The sequence below is a fragment of the Ascidia mentula genome, chromosome 8 (genome assembly GCF_947561715.1).
Source record: "Ascidia mentula chromosome 8, kaAscMent1.1, whole genome shotgun sequence".
NCBI lineage: Eukaryota > Metazoa > Chordata > Ascidiacea > Phlebobranchia > Ascidiidae > Ascidia > Ascidia mentula.
The window spans coordinates 4,607,059-4,622,891 of record NC_138573.1 but is presented as its reverse complement, the minus strand read 5'-3'; the positions used below and the strand labels follow the sequence as shown (position 1 = coordinate 4,622,891).

At 38.3% G+C, this 15,833-nt stretch overlaps 1 protein-coding gene across 1 annotated transcript; it reads right to left on the bottom strand.

Moving 5' to 3' along the window:
• Window positions 1-3,720: 3,720 nt before the first annotated feature.
• LOC145912512 (putative helicase mov-10-B.1) lies at window positions 3,721-15,780 on the bottom strand. Its single transcript, XM_082999995.1, has 20 exons — window positions 15,508-15,780; window positions 15,173-15,256; window positions 14,972-15,068; window positions 14,712-14,874; window positions 14,088-14,325; window positions 13,771-13,929; window positions 13,446-13,599; window positions 13,040-13,182; window positions 12,711-12,881; window positions 11,845-11,989; window positions 11,396-11,557; window positions 10,775-10,872; window positions 10,442-10,547; window positions 10,277-10,364; window positions 9,840-9,950; window positions 9,515-9,711; window positions 9,283-9,372; window positions 8,714-8,899; window positions 7,896-8,091; window positions 3,721-5,715 (listed from the first exon to the last, which is right to left on the bottom strand). Exons 1-20 carry the CDS (start codon window positions 15,759-15,761, stop codon window positions 5,591-5,593), a joined length of 2,967 nt encoding a protein of 988 aa, XP_082856121.1. The 5' UTR covers window positions 15,762-15,780; the 3' UTR covers window positions 3,721-5,590.
• Window positions 15,781-15,833: the final 53 nt, after the last annotated feature.

Genomic DNA, 15,833 nt, shown 5'->3' with positions numbered 1-15,833 from the left:
ACTTTTGATGTTCAATGATGGGCGGATGTTGTCGGTTGAAATTTTTTGATTCGTCTCTTGTTGTCGTCTTGCTACCGACGATTAGTGCATCAAGCGATTGTAATAAATTTGAAACAAATATAACAAACAAACAATAAGACGAATTTCAATTCCTTAAAATTTGATTTACTAAATCAATATAACCGACTGACGGTAATCAGAAACACTTGGTTTCAGACTCTTTCAATATAATAACTTGGTTATTCATTTATTTCTGGTTTGTTTACGTGCAGAAATACGCCGAAATGACCTTCTGACACTGAAATCGTCCAATCACGAGAAAAAGCTGCACACGCAACAAAGGCAAACTAGTTTTTGCCACATGATTTAAGCAAAATGTTATAACTTTCCCAAAAGCAAGTGAGTGGTTCACCAGTACACACTTACACAAGCAGTTTATTGGAAACCATTGCACCAAGCCACCAAATGTCACAGCCAAAGTGTACATCAGTCACCACCAGCTTGTTACGTCAGATACAACTCATGTTCATTTATCAAACACATATTGGCCTTGTTTATGAAGGCCAAGTACTCCCATGTTTATTATCAATATTGGTCGGTTTAAATGTAATCATTGGACTGCGTCACTATGCAATTCGTTGCAGATAATAATTCTTCTACGCGGATTTAATCAAAATCTTTCGACAGGGAAGTTTTAAAGGTTTCGTACATATTTTGACAGGCAAGTCAAATGTATTTTTTGAACAATGGGTCTTGAACAGATACTGCCGCATACGTTTTTTTTAAACAAGTACGTGACATCTATGCCGGGTAATGAGACGACATGCCCTAAGAACCACGGAAAAGGTATGTAAATTACCAAGTAAAGTGACAAGACAAGTGTTTTATTTAATGGCACCAAGATATCGCCATGTTGGATTCCTTTTTCTAGAACTTACAGATGACATTCCTCTCGACCTTGGCTGTGATCCAACAGTCTGTCAGCTATGGAAATTCATTGAGCGTCAATTAATAATTTACTGTGTGAGCTTATGGGTGGCGGAATGGGGCGAAACGGACTGCAGTGTCCTCATCAACAATTCATACATGCACATAAGACCCATGCAGTAAAGATCCAAACACAGCAGCTATAACAAGGTTTAAAGATGCTTAACTATTAGACTCAAAAGACATCAAATATTAACACATCCGTTTTCTGTGCCTTAATCCTTCCGTCTATAATCCTTGCAAACGAACTATAACGCAGGCATTCCTGGGCGCAGTACTTGTACGCCATTCTGTGAACGGATTGGATGAATATTATGTCTGCGGGCTATATCGCGGGTTGCGACCAATTAATCACTCTTTACACAGTTTTAAAATCCTAAACTGCCACCACCAGCCACGGATTAAACAAGGCACCTTGCTGCTGCTACTGGTATTGCAAGGACATCCGTATCAATCCTATCGCTCTAAAGTTCTCTGAAAATGTAAGAAATATCTCTTACATTTTCTTGCGTACGGCTTGTATCAACATAATGAATTTACCCCAAGTTAGCTAGAGTTTTGACCCCTAATACAGTCGAAATTTAAGAGTCCTTTCTTACCTTTTAATATAGCAATACAGTTACAAATAAAACTTCCACGTGTTCTCAACACTAAAGAATCTTTCGTTAACTAATGAGGAGTTTAAAGCTTACATCACCACACAAATACCCGACGACCTCTTAATTGTTTTCGTTCAATGTCCGCTCGAACTTTTCCTGGCAAACACTAAGTCGTCAAAGTTTACAACCCGCCAGCAAATAACCTGAAACGTCGAGGGCACGCCAATAACTGTTTTCCGTTTGACTGTGGTGCGTTGCTGGAATACGTCGCAAAACAAAACGAAAGTCTGTGGGTTGGCCCAACGCACACCGACCTTACTCCAATAATCAAGCAGACACCAACAGAAACCAGAAAACTCTCCTAGGAATTCGACTTTCCCGAAATGAACACTCCGCTCCTGTTTGTCGGCAAATTTGCATGGCGGGCAGGCAGGCAAGAGGTGTATTACATATAGCGCATAGTGAGTCTGCGAAGGTGTAATAAGGGAACTTCACTGCTTGTTTTTCGCGTGGTCGGGCATTGATCTTTTCCTTGCCAGGAGCAAACCACCATAGTTAGAGCGGGTCGATCGACGCTTAAGTCTAATTGACACTGTTTTGATTTTTTCTTCAAGCTATCTTGGGCGTTCACGTGGGGTCGCAAGCTATGGATTATGAAAAACATGTTGTTTTGTCAAAATATTGGGTATTGGTTTTTTGCAGTGTTACATCACCCCCTAAATAATATTTTACATCTGGCATGGGCAGGTGAACTGCTGTGCTGTTGACAACAGTGAGAATTGAACAGCGCAAGCTGCAGAGCCAGGCAGCTGCACTTATTTTCTAAGATGTACCGCGGGTGTATACGCTGATAGATTGCACTTGCCTATATTAAGTGCCTGCCACGGGCAGGAATGAACCCAACTGACTCACCGGCGCTCCTGTGATCAATAATTTCGTCGAAAACGGCGATGTTATCGAAGCATGTTCAAACCTTCGTGCAAATGGAAGTGTTTCTTGACCAAGCCCTTCGATAATCAACATTGGCTGGACCGTTACGGGTCTCTCAAGGTATTTGGAGTTTCCAATTACCGGCAGGCAATGGCGATGGTGATTAACCTTCACTCGTCGTTTTTGCCCTTCTCGTTACGACATTATATACTGAGTACCAACACTTGTCCAAACTGTGCCATATACTTATAGGGATGCAAAAAAACGTTGCTTATCGTATGTTGGATGCACGTTTGTGGCTGTGTTTACTGATTACCATCTGGTTTTAAGACGATAACGTTTTTCTAATGAATGAGAAACGCAGAGATTTCGCTAAAACAATGCTGCAACTGTATTGTAATGTTTGTTGGTTGAAATTGGAGTTCTACATAACAGTTTGCGGAGTTCTACATTCTATTTTTTCGGAAAGAACACATTATAAACACAAAAACCGTCACAAAAACATGTTGATACAGTTTTTACTTCTCACAAAAATTAACACCGCGGTGTAATTCTCTGAATCGAGTCTGTATTTCTCCCAACGTAGCACGTGACAGATCGTATTTGAGAAATGGAAAACAAGAACAAATATTTTTTGGGGCAAACAATAATCTTGATATTAAGGCGAAACCAGCTGTCTTGTTGGTTGGAAATTTGTTCAATAAACAAAAAAATTACGCCATCAGTGGTCCTTTGTGCTCGGTACACGTTATAGCTTTTCATGAAATGTATAAATGAGGGGTTTTGAAGTAACGGTTTTAAACTAAACGTGCTTTCTGCAACGCCCCTATAAGAAGTCACCATTACAACTTGACATTTAAAATAAAGCGTGAGTATTTAATTGCACTCAAATTGATGCCCATCGTCTGCAAATTACGGCAATCTTCTTCGCTTAGTGATGGTTATTAGGGTGTATGTCCCATCCCGATTTAATATCGAGGTAAAATATTCAGACATAAACCCACGACTAGAAACAGAGACCCACAATTATGGAAATTGCGTAGAGGGCTGTCCAGTTTAAGCGTCTTTTACAACAAGGGGACAGAGGTCGGTGTCTCGATTTTAAACACAAGAGACAGTAAATTGGACCCTAAATCTTTTCGCTTAAAATCTTTTGAGAAATGGACGTTATAAAAAATAACACATGCTTTTTATTGTTCGCTGTTTATTTGGAAGTAACTCGATCAATATTCGAAGTAATGCATTATCCCAAACTACCAAAAAGTTATCATGTTATAAAGTCGATATTAAATTCAAGATTGATGACATTGTAATTGTTGCTCATCTACAACAAAATATAACGAATTTTTGCCACTATAACTATGAAACACAAAGTAAGGGAAAGGCATTATACAGAAAAAAGACGTTGAAGGAAACTTTATTGTAGTTGATTGAGTTTTTGGTCACGCGGATTATCGTTATTGTGTTGTCATGACAAACCTCTATACCGACAACACAATGAATAGAAACAGAACGACAGTAAAAACATGCACAAAAATTGAAGAAGGTTGGGTTGAACAATCTCAACGAATTAGGATGAAGCACACACGAGGAACGAAACTGCATGAAAATCAAATCGCTGTTTCCGTGAAGAATCAAACTAGATCATCTAATGGCGTGTAGTCAACTGACAATGTTTTCTATGAAGATAACGACAATACTCTAGGAAAGCTGGGGGGGGGGGACGAAGAACCGCAAGGATCGATCCAACTGACAGTTCGACAGCATAACAACCCAGTCCAACATCCCGCACAACCCATCTTGGTAATGGGGGAGCAAATTTCGTTCAAGATGCCATTAGGGCGCGCAGATAATTCATTCCCTTTGCAGTGTGAGTGAAAACAGAACGAATATCTTCTGATTATTACCTACGTGACGTTGGCAACCGCCGACGTTAAATACCGATTTAAATGTTAATTTACCGTTTTAAGTAAAATGACCTGGCACCAGCGCCCATAGCAATAACTAATGCTTCTTTAGAGGGGTATTAACAAAATAAAGCATAAACTCGAATCCATATTGACGCATGACTCGAAGCATAAACACCACAAAGTACCATCTTGTTAACAAAATAATAGAGGTCGGCAGCGATTTTTTTGTCATTGTCTACTTGTCACAGGCGCTTACGCAATGCACCGTGCGTCACAAGTTTGCTTTGACGTATGAATGGCGCAATTTTCCGAGCGCCAACGGAGCAATCACATGTACAAGCATGACAGTGAACGATTTTCTAGGGTTGAGGAACGTTGATGCAATTTGCCAAGATATTGTTGAACAAAAAAGCCATAGCGAAAACTTGGAAATCGGGACTAGGATTTTATCGACCTAACGCACACGTACTACGGAGTAAATATATTGCGAAACTATTGAACTTGAAGGCAACTTTGCCTGAAAGAATTCCACTTCATTAAAAAAGGTGACTTGCGAGCACAACAAAAGCATAAAGTGCATCGCAAAATCACCTTTGTAAGATAGAACAATGACAATACTTTACCAACAGGCGGCCCACATAAAATCATTTTCTAATTCAAATTAAGACGTATATTTCAATATGTTGAATTCGTATCAGTTTTTATATCGGGGTTCCTAAAAATATATATCTTGCAGATCAAGTGGGTACTTAACATTGATCTACGTTCTAAAGTTTGTTGCACGTCCAACCATCAGGAGTGTGAAGGTAAAAAGTGAAATGCGTAGCATATAAGTTTTGTGGCATCTCTCACATGGCGTTATGTCGAGTTTAAAAAAACAAGGAAAAAAATGGGTTGGTCTTCAAACTCAGAATAAAAGTGATAAGAGACACTGGATTTGAAGAGACATAAACGCAGAAGTTTCTACATCAACGAACTGACAAACGACCGAAATTTTGGAACTATTGGCATTGGAAACAGTGATGATATTGGGATGTTATAGTACAACAAAAACGTATACATCCAAATTTTATAAAGCGCTTTTCAAGCGATTTGATTAATGCAAAAAACAAGAAGTCTGAAAACCAAATAAATGACCATCAGTGACTCCACCCTCGGAAGAACTTATTGCTCGTTTCGCCATTCGGGGACAATTTGCCCTTGTATGTTGCTGACGTTCATATACAGTTGACCCTGGAGCCCGATTTCGGCAAAACGCCTCGTAATCGAATCCACGCCTTCGTCTGCGTCTGTAACACAAAAGCACACGACATCTACGGTGAAAATGTTTAGGACTACACCAATTTTTTGCTTCATTTAGATTTGCGCCACCTTACTTTACATTGATTCAAGTTATCGAGGGCAACAATGATGTTTCTAATTTTGTTATACCAAGTTAAACGTTTCTAGTTACACCAAACAGCGCATGATTTTAAATAATTATTATACAAAGCACTCGGTACGGACTACGTTCGCTTTCAAATGAAAACTCGCTGCATGATAAACAAAGTTTCCACAACGATGCGCCGAGGCAACCAACATAAAACACTAAATAAGAGATTTATAGCGATTAAGGTAAGTCCGCCCACCGTTGCTTTAGTCGCGGTACTTGAAAAACCACATTTTTTTGTTCTAGAGGATTTGGGTACTGTAAGTGCCGGAAAAAACTGAAAACGTTGGCGGAGAAAAGGCACTTGAAACCCCGCCGCAGAAGTAGCAGGTGGTCGGAATGCCGCGTATGGGTGCGGTTCGAGTTGTTAGCAGAGCGTTTCTCTTGGCCGGTTTAAAAATACCTGAGGATGATTTGTTGAGCGTGCACACTTCAGTGCATCAACGAAAATAATGTGTGGGAATTGCCAGCGAATGAAAACAGCTCTTTGGTTCTCATGCGCGCACACTAAAATCCATGTCAACCGGTGGAGGATAATGTTATAACCCATCACACAACTTAACACGAAAAAAAATATACAGTCAGATTGGTACTGCACTCAAAAATACGGGTTCAAAACAAAAAAAATTCGGTCTATCTTTGATCTTGTTAATGAGTTCATATTATTTGACGCACGAAAGAAACACTAATTTTTGGTAAACACCGTTGGAAAAATCGATTGCTGGTCGAGTGGGCCTTTCAACCGAGTTTTTAAAAATATGATAAACCAGGCGTTTTAGTACATTACGACAACACATCCGAAAACACTTTATGTATTTTCAGTAGTCCAGGTGTGCCCTAAAATTTGATGAAATTTATGATATGACCATGGGACAAACAGGCAATGTGACGTTACAAAGCACCCATCCTAACCATGACGTCCGCACCACCCACATAGCAGACATGTAAGCTTGTGTTGATGGGGATTAAATGCAATTTACGTTGCAGGCGCATCAGAAGGCAAGATTAGACTGAGGATTAGTGAATTACGCCACCGCCTGTTTGTGAAGTGCTGCAAACGCATAGCACTATTTACCTCTGATTTAGTAGCTCCGAAACTTACGTGTTTGTGTTGCTTCACGCTTTTTGGATTATGGAAATAACGTCGAATCTTTTCAAGGCTTTACAGTCTACCAAACTCGATTGTTTGTTGTTGTATATTGTGCGGTTTTATGCGGAACCGAAGATGTTCCGAGAAAACGCCCGGTCTTAACAAATTGCTGTGGTTCTTGCACATAACGTCACATGAATACGGGATGAGACCGAAGCGTATTCATGTGATTTAAACGACTGGATGACAACAAAGTAAATGCACAACCCAAACTCAAGTGTTGACAAAGCAGTTACTCAAGAGAATTTGACCAATAGGCGCAATCCTTAATACCGGACCTACATGTAACCGAAGAAGCAGACGAGCAAATATCAATATTTCAAAAACAACAGCTACACGCCTGACAAAAACATTTTAGTGGTGACATAAAAATGGCCCTGGGCTTCAACAAAACGATCTTCAGGTCAAAATATTGACACGCGGATCACTTTTGATCGATCAACCAGCATGACGTCATAAAGGCGTATAGTGTTATGCTATTGTCGTTGTTTGTGCGCCAAAAAAGAAAAAAATGGTTGCGAGGTATGGTAGGAATTCTAATAGGGGCATTTTATGTGGCCAATGTGAATCTGTCGTTTACGGTAAAATGGATATAATAAGAGTTTGGAAGGTATTGGCACTTTACCGACCCCAAAAAGACACAACTGGTATGATACTTCCTGTCTACAAAAAAACTGACAGCGCAGATGCTAAATAAATATACTAATAATGGTGTGGAATATTCTCTGCGGCATCTAAAACTATGAAATCATTAATTGACCTTTTCCGTTAAATAACGCTTTCTTGCGTGCAAAAGTTAAATGATGTCATTCGCGTTTTCAAAAAATTATTAAAAACAATTACAAAATACCTGCTTTTTCTGTAAACTTTTATGAATTAACAATATAAACCTGAATCAATTTCCTCCTGATGGTTATTCACAATCGCATCCCTGATTTCATCTGGTTCGTAAAACTCTCCTCTGACTCCTCCGCGATTTTTACAAAAGTCCAGGAGGCTCCTCCAGTAGTAATCCAAGCAGAGGATGTGAGGATTTCCGATCAAGATGAGAAGAGCTTTGGCCCGAGTTATGGCAACATTGAAGCGCTGGGGGAAGAAATCAAAGGTTTGTTTTGATGACTTTTCACAACAAACAATTTCGTGAGCTCAAAATTAAACATTGGTATACCTTTTTGTTAACGTCATCTTTATCGTATGTGACCCTCCTTTTTTACAAAGTCCGCATGTTAATGTAGTTTGCGATAATATGGAAATATGGCTTATTTTTTCTCTGAGACTACATTTTCTGCGATATAAACTTTAGAACCAACGTGGTGTCAGGTTAAAGTGATGACAATGGTGTAAACTGATATTGAGCGTCGGGTGTTGAGTTTCTTAACGCTGTGCTACAGAATTATAGCATATATGCCACCGCCGGGCCTTTAAAACTTTTTGAGTGTCTGCTGTACGTATGGTTTGGAATATGCAAAATACCGCCAAAGATAAGGCTAAAATGATTCTCTCAATGACAGGACAAGTTTACCACACGCACAGTAACTTAACTGCTGAAGTTTTTGTTTTTCATATCAGTACTGATCTAAACAAAAATAAACTTCCAGGTTTCACCACCTACGACACGAACCCAACTAAATAAGAATGTAACACGATACAGAACATGGGGCCCAACCATTTTAAAGAAGATTTGCGAGCTTACATCGAAAACAGTTACCTTTGGATTTCCTAGGAAACCGAGATGAAACCTCTTGTCATGAACGAGATGATGGGAGTCACTCCTCACCGTACTGATGATAATCACCTTTCTCTCCTGACCTTGAAACTCCTCCACGCTCCCGACTTTGATCTTTTCTCTTCCCATAAGCTTTTTGCTTTCGAGAATTTGTCGGATTTTTTTTACCTGCCAGAAACAAACCTCTTTATTTTTTGTTCATTTTTTTAAAACAAAAACCCTGGATGTTTTCCACTGGTTTTCTGTTTAGAGTTTGTCGCATTGACCTGGTGGTTTACATCGTTTAATTAATGTAACTGTTTTATACCAACCTGCCAATTTTTCACAAAAAACACCTTTAGGGTGAACCGAAACCGCTATGTTTACATTTGTGGTTGATTTAGTTGCAAGCTTATACAAGTTGGTGCTTCCATTTGAAAAAAAATCGTTCATTCGCAGAATTGGTCATAAACATACCCCAAGTAGGGCAAATCTAGTCAGTAACCTTCTGCAGCACCTCATTTGGCACTCTCACAAATAAAACAACTTGAGTAAAAATAATTAGGTCTTGCCTGTTTTCTGTATGGAGAGATTATCCCAATCTCTGCAGGCCGCACTGGGTTATGTCGGGTGTCCAGCAAGTCAACAACATAATTATACACCTACAACGCAAAACGTTAACAATTGTCATAACGACGGTGGACTTGTCTTCTGTGAGTTTATGATAGTAAACTCTTCTCTGGTTTTACTATAACATATGACAAGCTTATACATAAAGAGTCATTGTTTAACCCATGTTCCCACCTTCGAAACCTCTTGCGAATTGAAAAAGGAAGGACTGTTTCCCTCCCTCAAGTCTTCGCCCGCTACACCATCGAAAATTAGGGGAAATCCCTTATGGGGAAGTTTGTCCCACGTGCAGAGTGCATTTCGCATCAAAAAGTCGGCGCAAGTTTCAAGTTCATCATCGTAAAAAAGCTCATTGGGAAGTTTTAGGATATCTGGGAAAAGTAGGGCAGTTCCGTAAAGCTTTAAAGTATGTTTTATTACCTCCACAAAGAATTATAAGTGTATAACATGACAATCGCAGGTAACCAATGCATTAAACTCTCTGGATGAAATGCTTTACCTTCGTGGGATCTGTAGTTTTTCAGAAGTTTAGTGATCACTCGGTCGTCGTATCCATCAGCACTTTGGTAAATTTCAAAGTCTTCCATCAACCTTTCCATAAAGGACTTTCCTGCAGCAAGTTATACAATATGCCTCAATAACATTACATTTTTTTTGACCAAAGTAAAAATGCCACTTATTACTGCCTAAATTGGAATTTTTATATGTAGCTTTTTGTTTGAATCCCTTCACTGCATCAATTAGAATTATCACATAGAACGTTTAGCACCAAATGTTGAGCTCGTTTTTGCTATACAGATCTAATTTTGTCATTACAGTGGAGCAATACAGAAAATAAAGATCGTTACATTTTCCCATTGTTTTGTTGAGAAATTCTTGTCCGATTTTTGTCCAGTCCAAAATAACCAACTAAAATACAACAAAACTTCAACAAACCATAATCAAACTGCACGGCTACAGAGGATCGAATAATGGGCCCGAGTTGTTGAGGGTCACCAGCCATTACAACACGCCCTGCGGGACTCTACAAATAAACAAATTTGAGACATTAAACTGTTAAAACAAAAAATATTGTCATTACTAGAACAGCGTTTAAATTACCAGAACATTTTCAATTGCGATCATGAACTCTGGCTCCACCGCGTGGCCAGCTTCATCGACAAACACGTAGTCAAAGTGATCTTGCGGAAAACACGCCGAAGAAATTCTGTGAAATAAGGGACGTTTTAGGACACCCCTTGTTGCTATCGACAACAATGCAATAAACAAGACTTGGGGCAAATTATACCGCTACAAAATATTTAGGTTCTGTTTTGCAGAAATTCAGTATATCCATAATAGAGGTCAACGCTTCGTCAATTTGCAAATATTTACGTTCTCTATATCTTGCCAGAGACTACAAAGAACACATTCAAGAACAAATGCACTTAATACCTTCCCGCTGTAATAAGTGTTGTGGCAATTACTCTTTTCTTCATCAGCTCTTCCATCGACGGGTAATAATACTCTGAACCGTCGTAATTGGTAACGGACTGCACAAAAGGGAACAAGCATTAATTTTGGCCTCGTAGTAGAATTATCAACTTCACTGTTCCAAAATTTATAAAACTGCTGTTTGGTTGAACATATTGACCTCAGCACTATTAAACTTCAAAACACCCGAGTAAATATGATTCTGTGCAGTTTATTACAATGCACAACGTAGCCTACTCTTTACACAGTTGTAAATGTAAGTCCGGCAGTTCTTAATTTATATGTTTAAAAACACACACACAAAATTAGCTAATTTAGAGCTAATTTTCAAAGAAAAAATTGACTAAAAACTTCCAGGTCCCATGACTACCTTGCATCCAAATGTTTTTCGAGTTGTAAGTCATTTTGAATTAATCGTCAGTAAAATTTTCCGACGAGGTGATTGGTTTAAACATGTTTAATTGAATGCATTTTCGGCTCAAAAATGTGTTTTACACAACTGAATATATTAAATTTGCAAATTTACTTGTAACGAGCATCGTTTTTCACAAACTTGTTATATTCAGGGCTGTGTAGACGCACCCGTATTGCTTCCGGTACGTCAGACCAAGGTCTTGACATCGCACACATGCGAAACGCCAACGCCCTGTCGACGTGGACTAACAACCTCTCTAACATCAAGTCGCAAGCGCTGTTGGAAGGGGCGCAGATGAGTACGTGACACTGTGGGCGATGCTTGATGATCTGAATCCACAAAACAGATGTGTGTTTTGAAGCTTTTGATAATAGTACCAACTTTTAATTTTTAAAACACACATATGGCAAATCGATCAATCCTAATTTGCAACCTTATCTTGCGCAACCCGCCTCAGACAGAGGCAGACACATTATACTCCTACGACAGTACATAAGCATTATATACACAACTAATATTGTGCAGAGCAACTAACTCTTTGGAAACTACCAAAAGAAAAACTAACGATAATGTTATACGTTCACAATGAAAATATGCAATAGACAAAATGCAATACTTGTTTAATGGTTTCCACCATTGTGACCGTCTTTCCCGTGCCAGGCGGGCCATATATGATGTACGGAACACGACTACGACCATAGAAAATTGAATGAACAGCTTTCTTTTGCTCCTCATTCTCATCTAGATTGCGATCGAACATTCTAGAAAAACAAGCAACCAATTTGGTTTTATGAGATTTAATGCAATTCCGAAACAAATAACAAGTGCCTTAGTTACAAACAACATACGATCGCGCATTGCATGGCGTATCCAGGGTTGTCCAAGCTGTTTTGCAGAAAAAAGTAAGGAAATTTTCGGTGTAAACTACACGTTACAGACAGCAAGCATATAGCTCAAACTATTAGCATTACGCAAATAAAAAGGTTTTCATTTTCTTTACTGTATAAACGTGCATGTGATCAAATCCTTTTTTGGTTTAAAATACATTCAAGGCCTTTTTTTAATATTTGAACCTTCACTTCAAAAAATCATGGATACGTCTATGTGATCACGTTTCTGCTGACAAATCTGAACTAAATGGCGCATGTTGGTGTCACAGTAAGAACAAGAACTATATTTTTTATTGAAATGAAAGGGTATGATGCAAGATTGTGAAAAGTAACATCCTGCATCAGACTAATGGAAATTTTGGTTTGAGTTTCAAAAGTTTAGCACATCAAGGCAATAACATGACTGACTCGCAAAGACTTTAACTCTACTCCATTCACCCCCGATCAACCCAAGCGATGCAATTTATGAGTTTTAATGACTTACAATACCAACGGGTTCAAACAGCACTCATACATGTCACAAGCGTGGGCCCAGCAACCACGCCTGAACACGGGCGTACACGTCGATTTAACTCCACACAAGTTAACAAACCGTAAGGGAGGCATTGCTTCCAACTTTTCCCCCGCTGTGTCTGGAAAAAGTATGTGCTGATAGCGCTCTGTTCCCACGTGCTCAATGGCTCGGTGCATAAGTTTAATCGGAAATCGGTTAAACGAGAACGTGATGTTGAATTTCCTCCCAGGTAAGTAAATTGACTGGAATCTATGCAAACATGTATTTTAGGCAAGACAACAAAATTAACTAATGTGGTTGAAACTAAAAGCTCAAAATGGCAGTACACGACTAGAGTAATTTCAATAATGCCTTGTCGTTATTGCTGAAAACATTGTGCAAAATATGACCAACTATTTCACACTTACTGTCTTCCAAAACGCAGTCCTACACGGTCTCTCTCAACCACATGTACATAACCCTCGTATCGTTTCGTGCTACAATCGACTGGTGTAACGAAGATTTTGTCACCTCGCAAAATAGATGGTCTTCTTTCAGCAAGTCCAGGAACCTTAACAGTTATTCGTTAGCACAGAAACTGACGACGCCGTCAAGGCGAAACTAACATGTCTGTGAAATTTTTAATAAAAGATCGCACTGAGGCTGATCGCCCATCACTCCTTGTTAGTTATTTTGGATACAGTTTTGGAAGGCTATCACTTAATTTAATCATATCATGCTCATATGACCATACAAAATAACAGTGATGGCCATGATAATCCTTTTCCAAACTTATATATAGAGGTGCAAAGAAAACATATGACAGGCACTTACAAGAAGAAAGTAGTGCCGGTGTTCAAGCGACAAACCAACTTCCTTCAAGTCATAAACATGAATATCCCTTGTAGACTGAATTTCTTCCAGGTGAAGAAGACATTGAAATTTCTCACTGTAGTTCTGAAGTGTCAAATCTTGCGAAAGTATATTTCTGAAATATAGTATCGTACCAAAAAATGTTTCCAATTCATTCAAACACATATTTCAAATAATTCATATAAAGCCTTCAAGCAAAAACAACCAAAACTTGTTAACATATATTGTATCCTACTTTTAAAACATATTCTCTACATTTACTATGTATAAAAAATAATGCTTTTACCGCTTTTGCTGTTCATAATGGTTGTTTGGTTCGTTAACAAATTGGTTTTCATCGCCGTCGACCTGAAAAGCTTTTTTTTTCATAGCCTCCTTTAGCTGGTTGGGTACTGGATGTTGAGGCAAATCCCGCATAAACTTTAACTTGTTGGATGCAGATGATCTGTTTATAATTTGATAAAATTTAGTAAATCATTCAAAAATTTAATGTTATTTAGCTAAGAACAGACTCACTTAAAATGTGTAAATGCTACAGCGTTTAACACCACCAGCTGCTAGGTAGCTTTGACCACAAATTATTAAACATTATTTTTAACTCACAATGTGACTTTTTCTCCTGGCACAGTTTCTGAAAAAAGGGCATGGACCGCCAGCCTTTGCCTTTGATAAGGAGAAGTGGGTTGAAGAAGGCGGGTGATGTCATCTGATTTCAAACAGCGCAGGTATCGCATTGCCATAAAAGATGAACTATTGGTTTCGAAGCAGAAAAACACATCACTGCAGTATGAGGCAACATTATTCGTCAAAGTGCATGTAACTGTGATCGAGTAATATTCCACTGTGAATAAAAACATAGAAATTGCTAAATCCAACCACTACACATTTTGGCTTCCTCACAAGGGGGTAAACTGTAACAAAGCATAAAGGCTAAAAGGCATAAAGGCTTTTTGAAAAGTGTTGGCCATAGCATATCAACAATATTTAGTTTTCTGCGAGCTGCATAGTTTGTTTGTAACATACCACAAAAAAACAAACATATCGTATATTTTATTTCCTTTACTAAAACTTTTGCTAATTTCAAACTTTAATTACTAAAATAAATAATTTATTATTACCAAACACAGGAAATGTAAGAGACCAATAGGAATGCACAATATTTCCTTTGTTTTTTATAGTCAAATAGCATATGTGTACAAAAACTGTTGTTTCGCCACTAAGACGTACTTGGCTTTAGAATTACAGGCTTAGGATCGGGTGAGTCTGTACAACCCTCATCATCGGCTAAATCCATAACATTACTTTCTCTCAGAAACAGACACTTTGTAAGTGTAAGGTTATCTGTGCTGATGTTTTGCACCACCATTTGAAAATGATTCATTTCTTCATTCTGAGTATAAAATACAATTCATGCGGGAAAGAAACAAAATTTTGTAATCTTATTTATAAGTATAGGCTGTTTTATGACTTTACAATTGGTAAATTACCTCAACATCACATGTAAAATAGCCAGATTGTCTTTCTATCCCTTCAGGATAGCTTGTGATCTTTACTTCTCTCTCCCCTCCCTTCAGTAATGCATCTCTGTAAAGAGCATAAGTTTTGTTTCAAAAACGTACCTCTCATGGCTAAAGTTTTGCTGTGAAAAACTTATTAAAATTGGTTAGTGAAAACTTCAAACAATCAACCTGGCATGGGAGCTTCTTAACCAATTGAATATTTCTTCTTTGTTTTTGGCAGCTTTTGGATTTGAAGGCATTTGAAACTTGCTTCTGCAATAACATTTTATTTAAGTAGAATAATATGTGTCATTACCTTGGCTACACACTAGACCCCCCTCATGGAATGTTACAAACATATAAATTATGTTTCTTAAAAAACAGAATATTGCAGAGTTGAACCAAAAAGTGTTATGTTGCAAGTGCAAAGAATCTAAATATTCTCTAATACAATATAACCACATCTTGAAACATTTTAATTCTTGGTTAATGGTTAGGCCCATAATAGAACACATGTATGTTACCTGGCACTGGAAGGCCTGTCTTGTGTGCCTCGAAAATATACATGCCCATCTCTTACTGTTATCTTTCTTTGCCGTCTGGACATGTGAAACAACATTTGGCTGTAGGATGTTTTTAGATTCACAGTGTCACGAAACTCTAAGTAAATATTTTTTAAGTCTGGTTTTGAACATGTTTTTTTGAGACTATTCGTTTCCAAATAATCCAGAAAAGCCAGCGCCAACGCATCAGATTCCGCTCTGTTCAGCTTCCCCATTATTTGTTAGCTCCACCAATCCTCTATACAATAACATCAAATTTTAGTTTGTTGTTAAAACAAGTCGAACAA

Coding starts and splice junctions, on each gene's coding strand:
- LOC145912512 (XM_082999995.1), bottom strand. CDS start 15,761: ATGGGGAAGCTGAACAGAGCGGAATCTGATGCGTTGGCGCTGGCTTTT. Junction 11,990..12,710: donor GAAGCAATGCCTCCCTTACG/GTTTGTTAACTT, acceptor TTGTTTTTCTAG/AATGTTCGATCGCAATCTAG. Junction 8,092..8,713: donor GTTTCCTAGGAAATCCAAAG/GTAACTGTTTTC, acceptor TTCTTCCCCCAG/CGCTTCAATGTTGCCATAAC.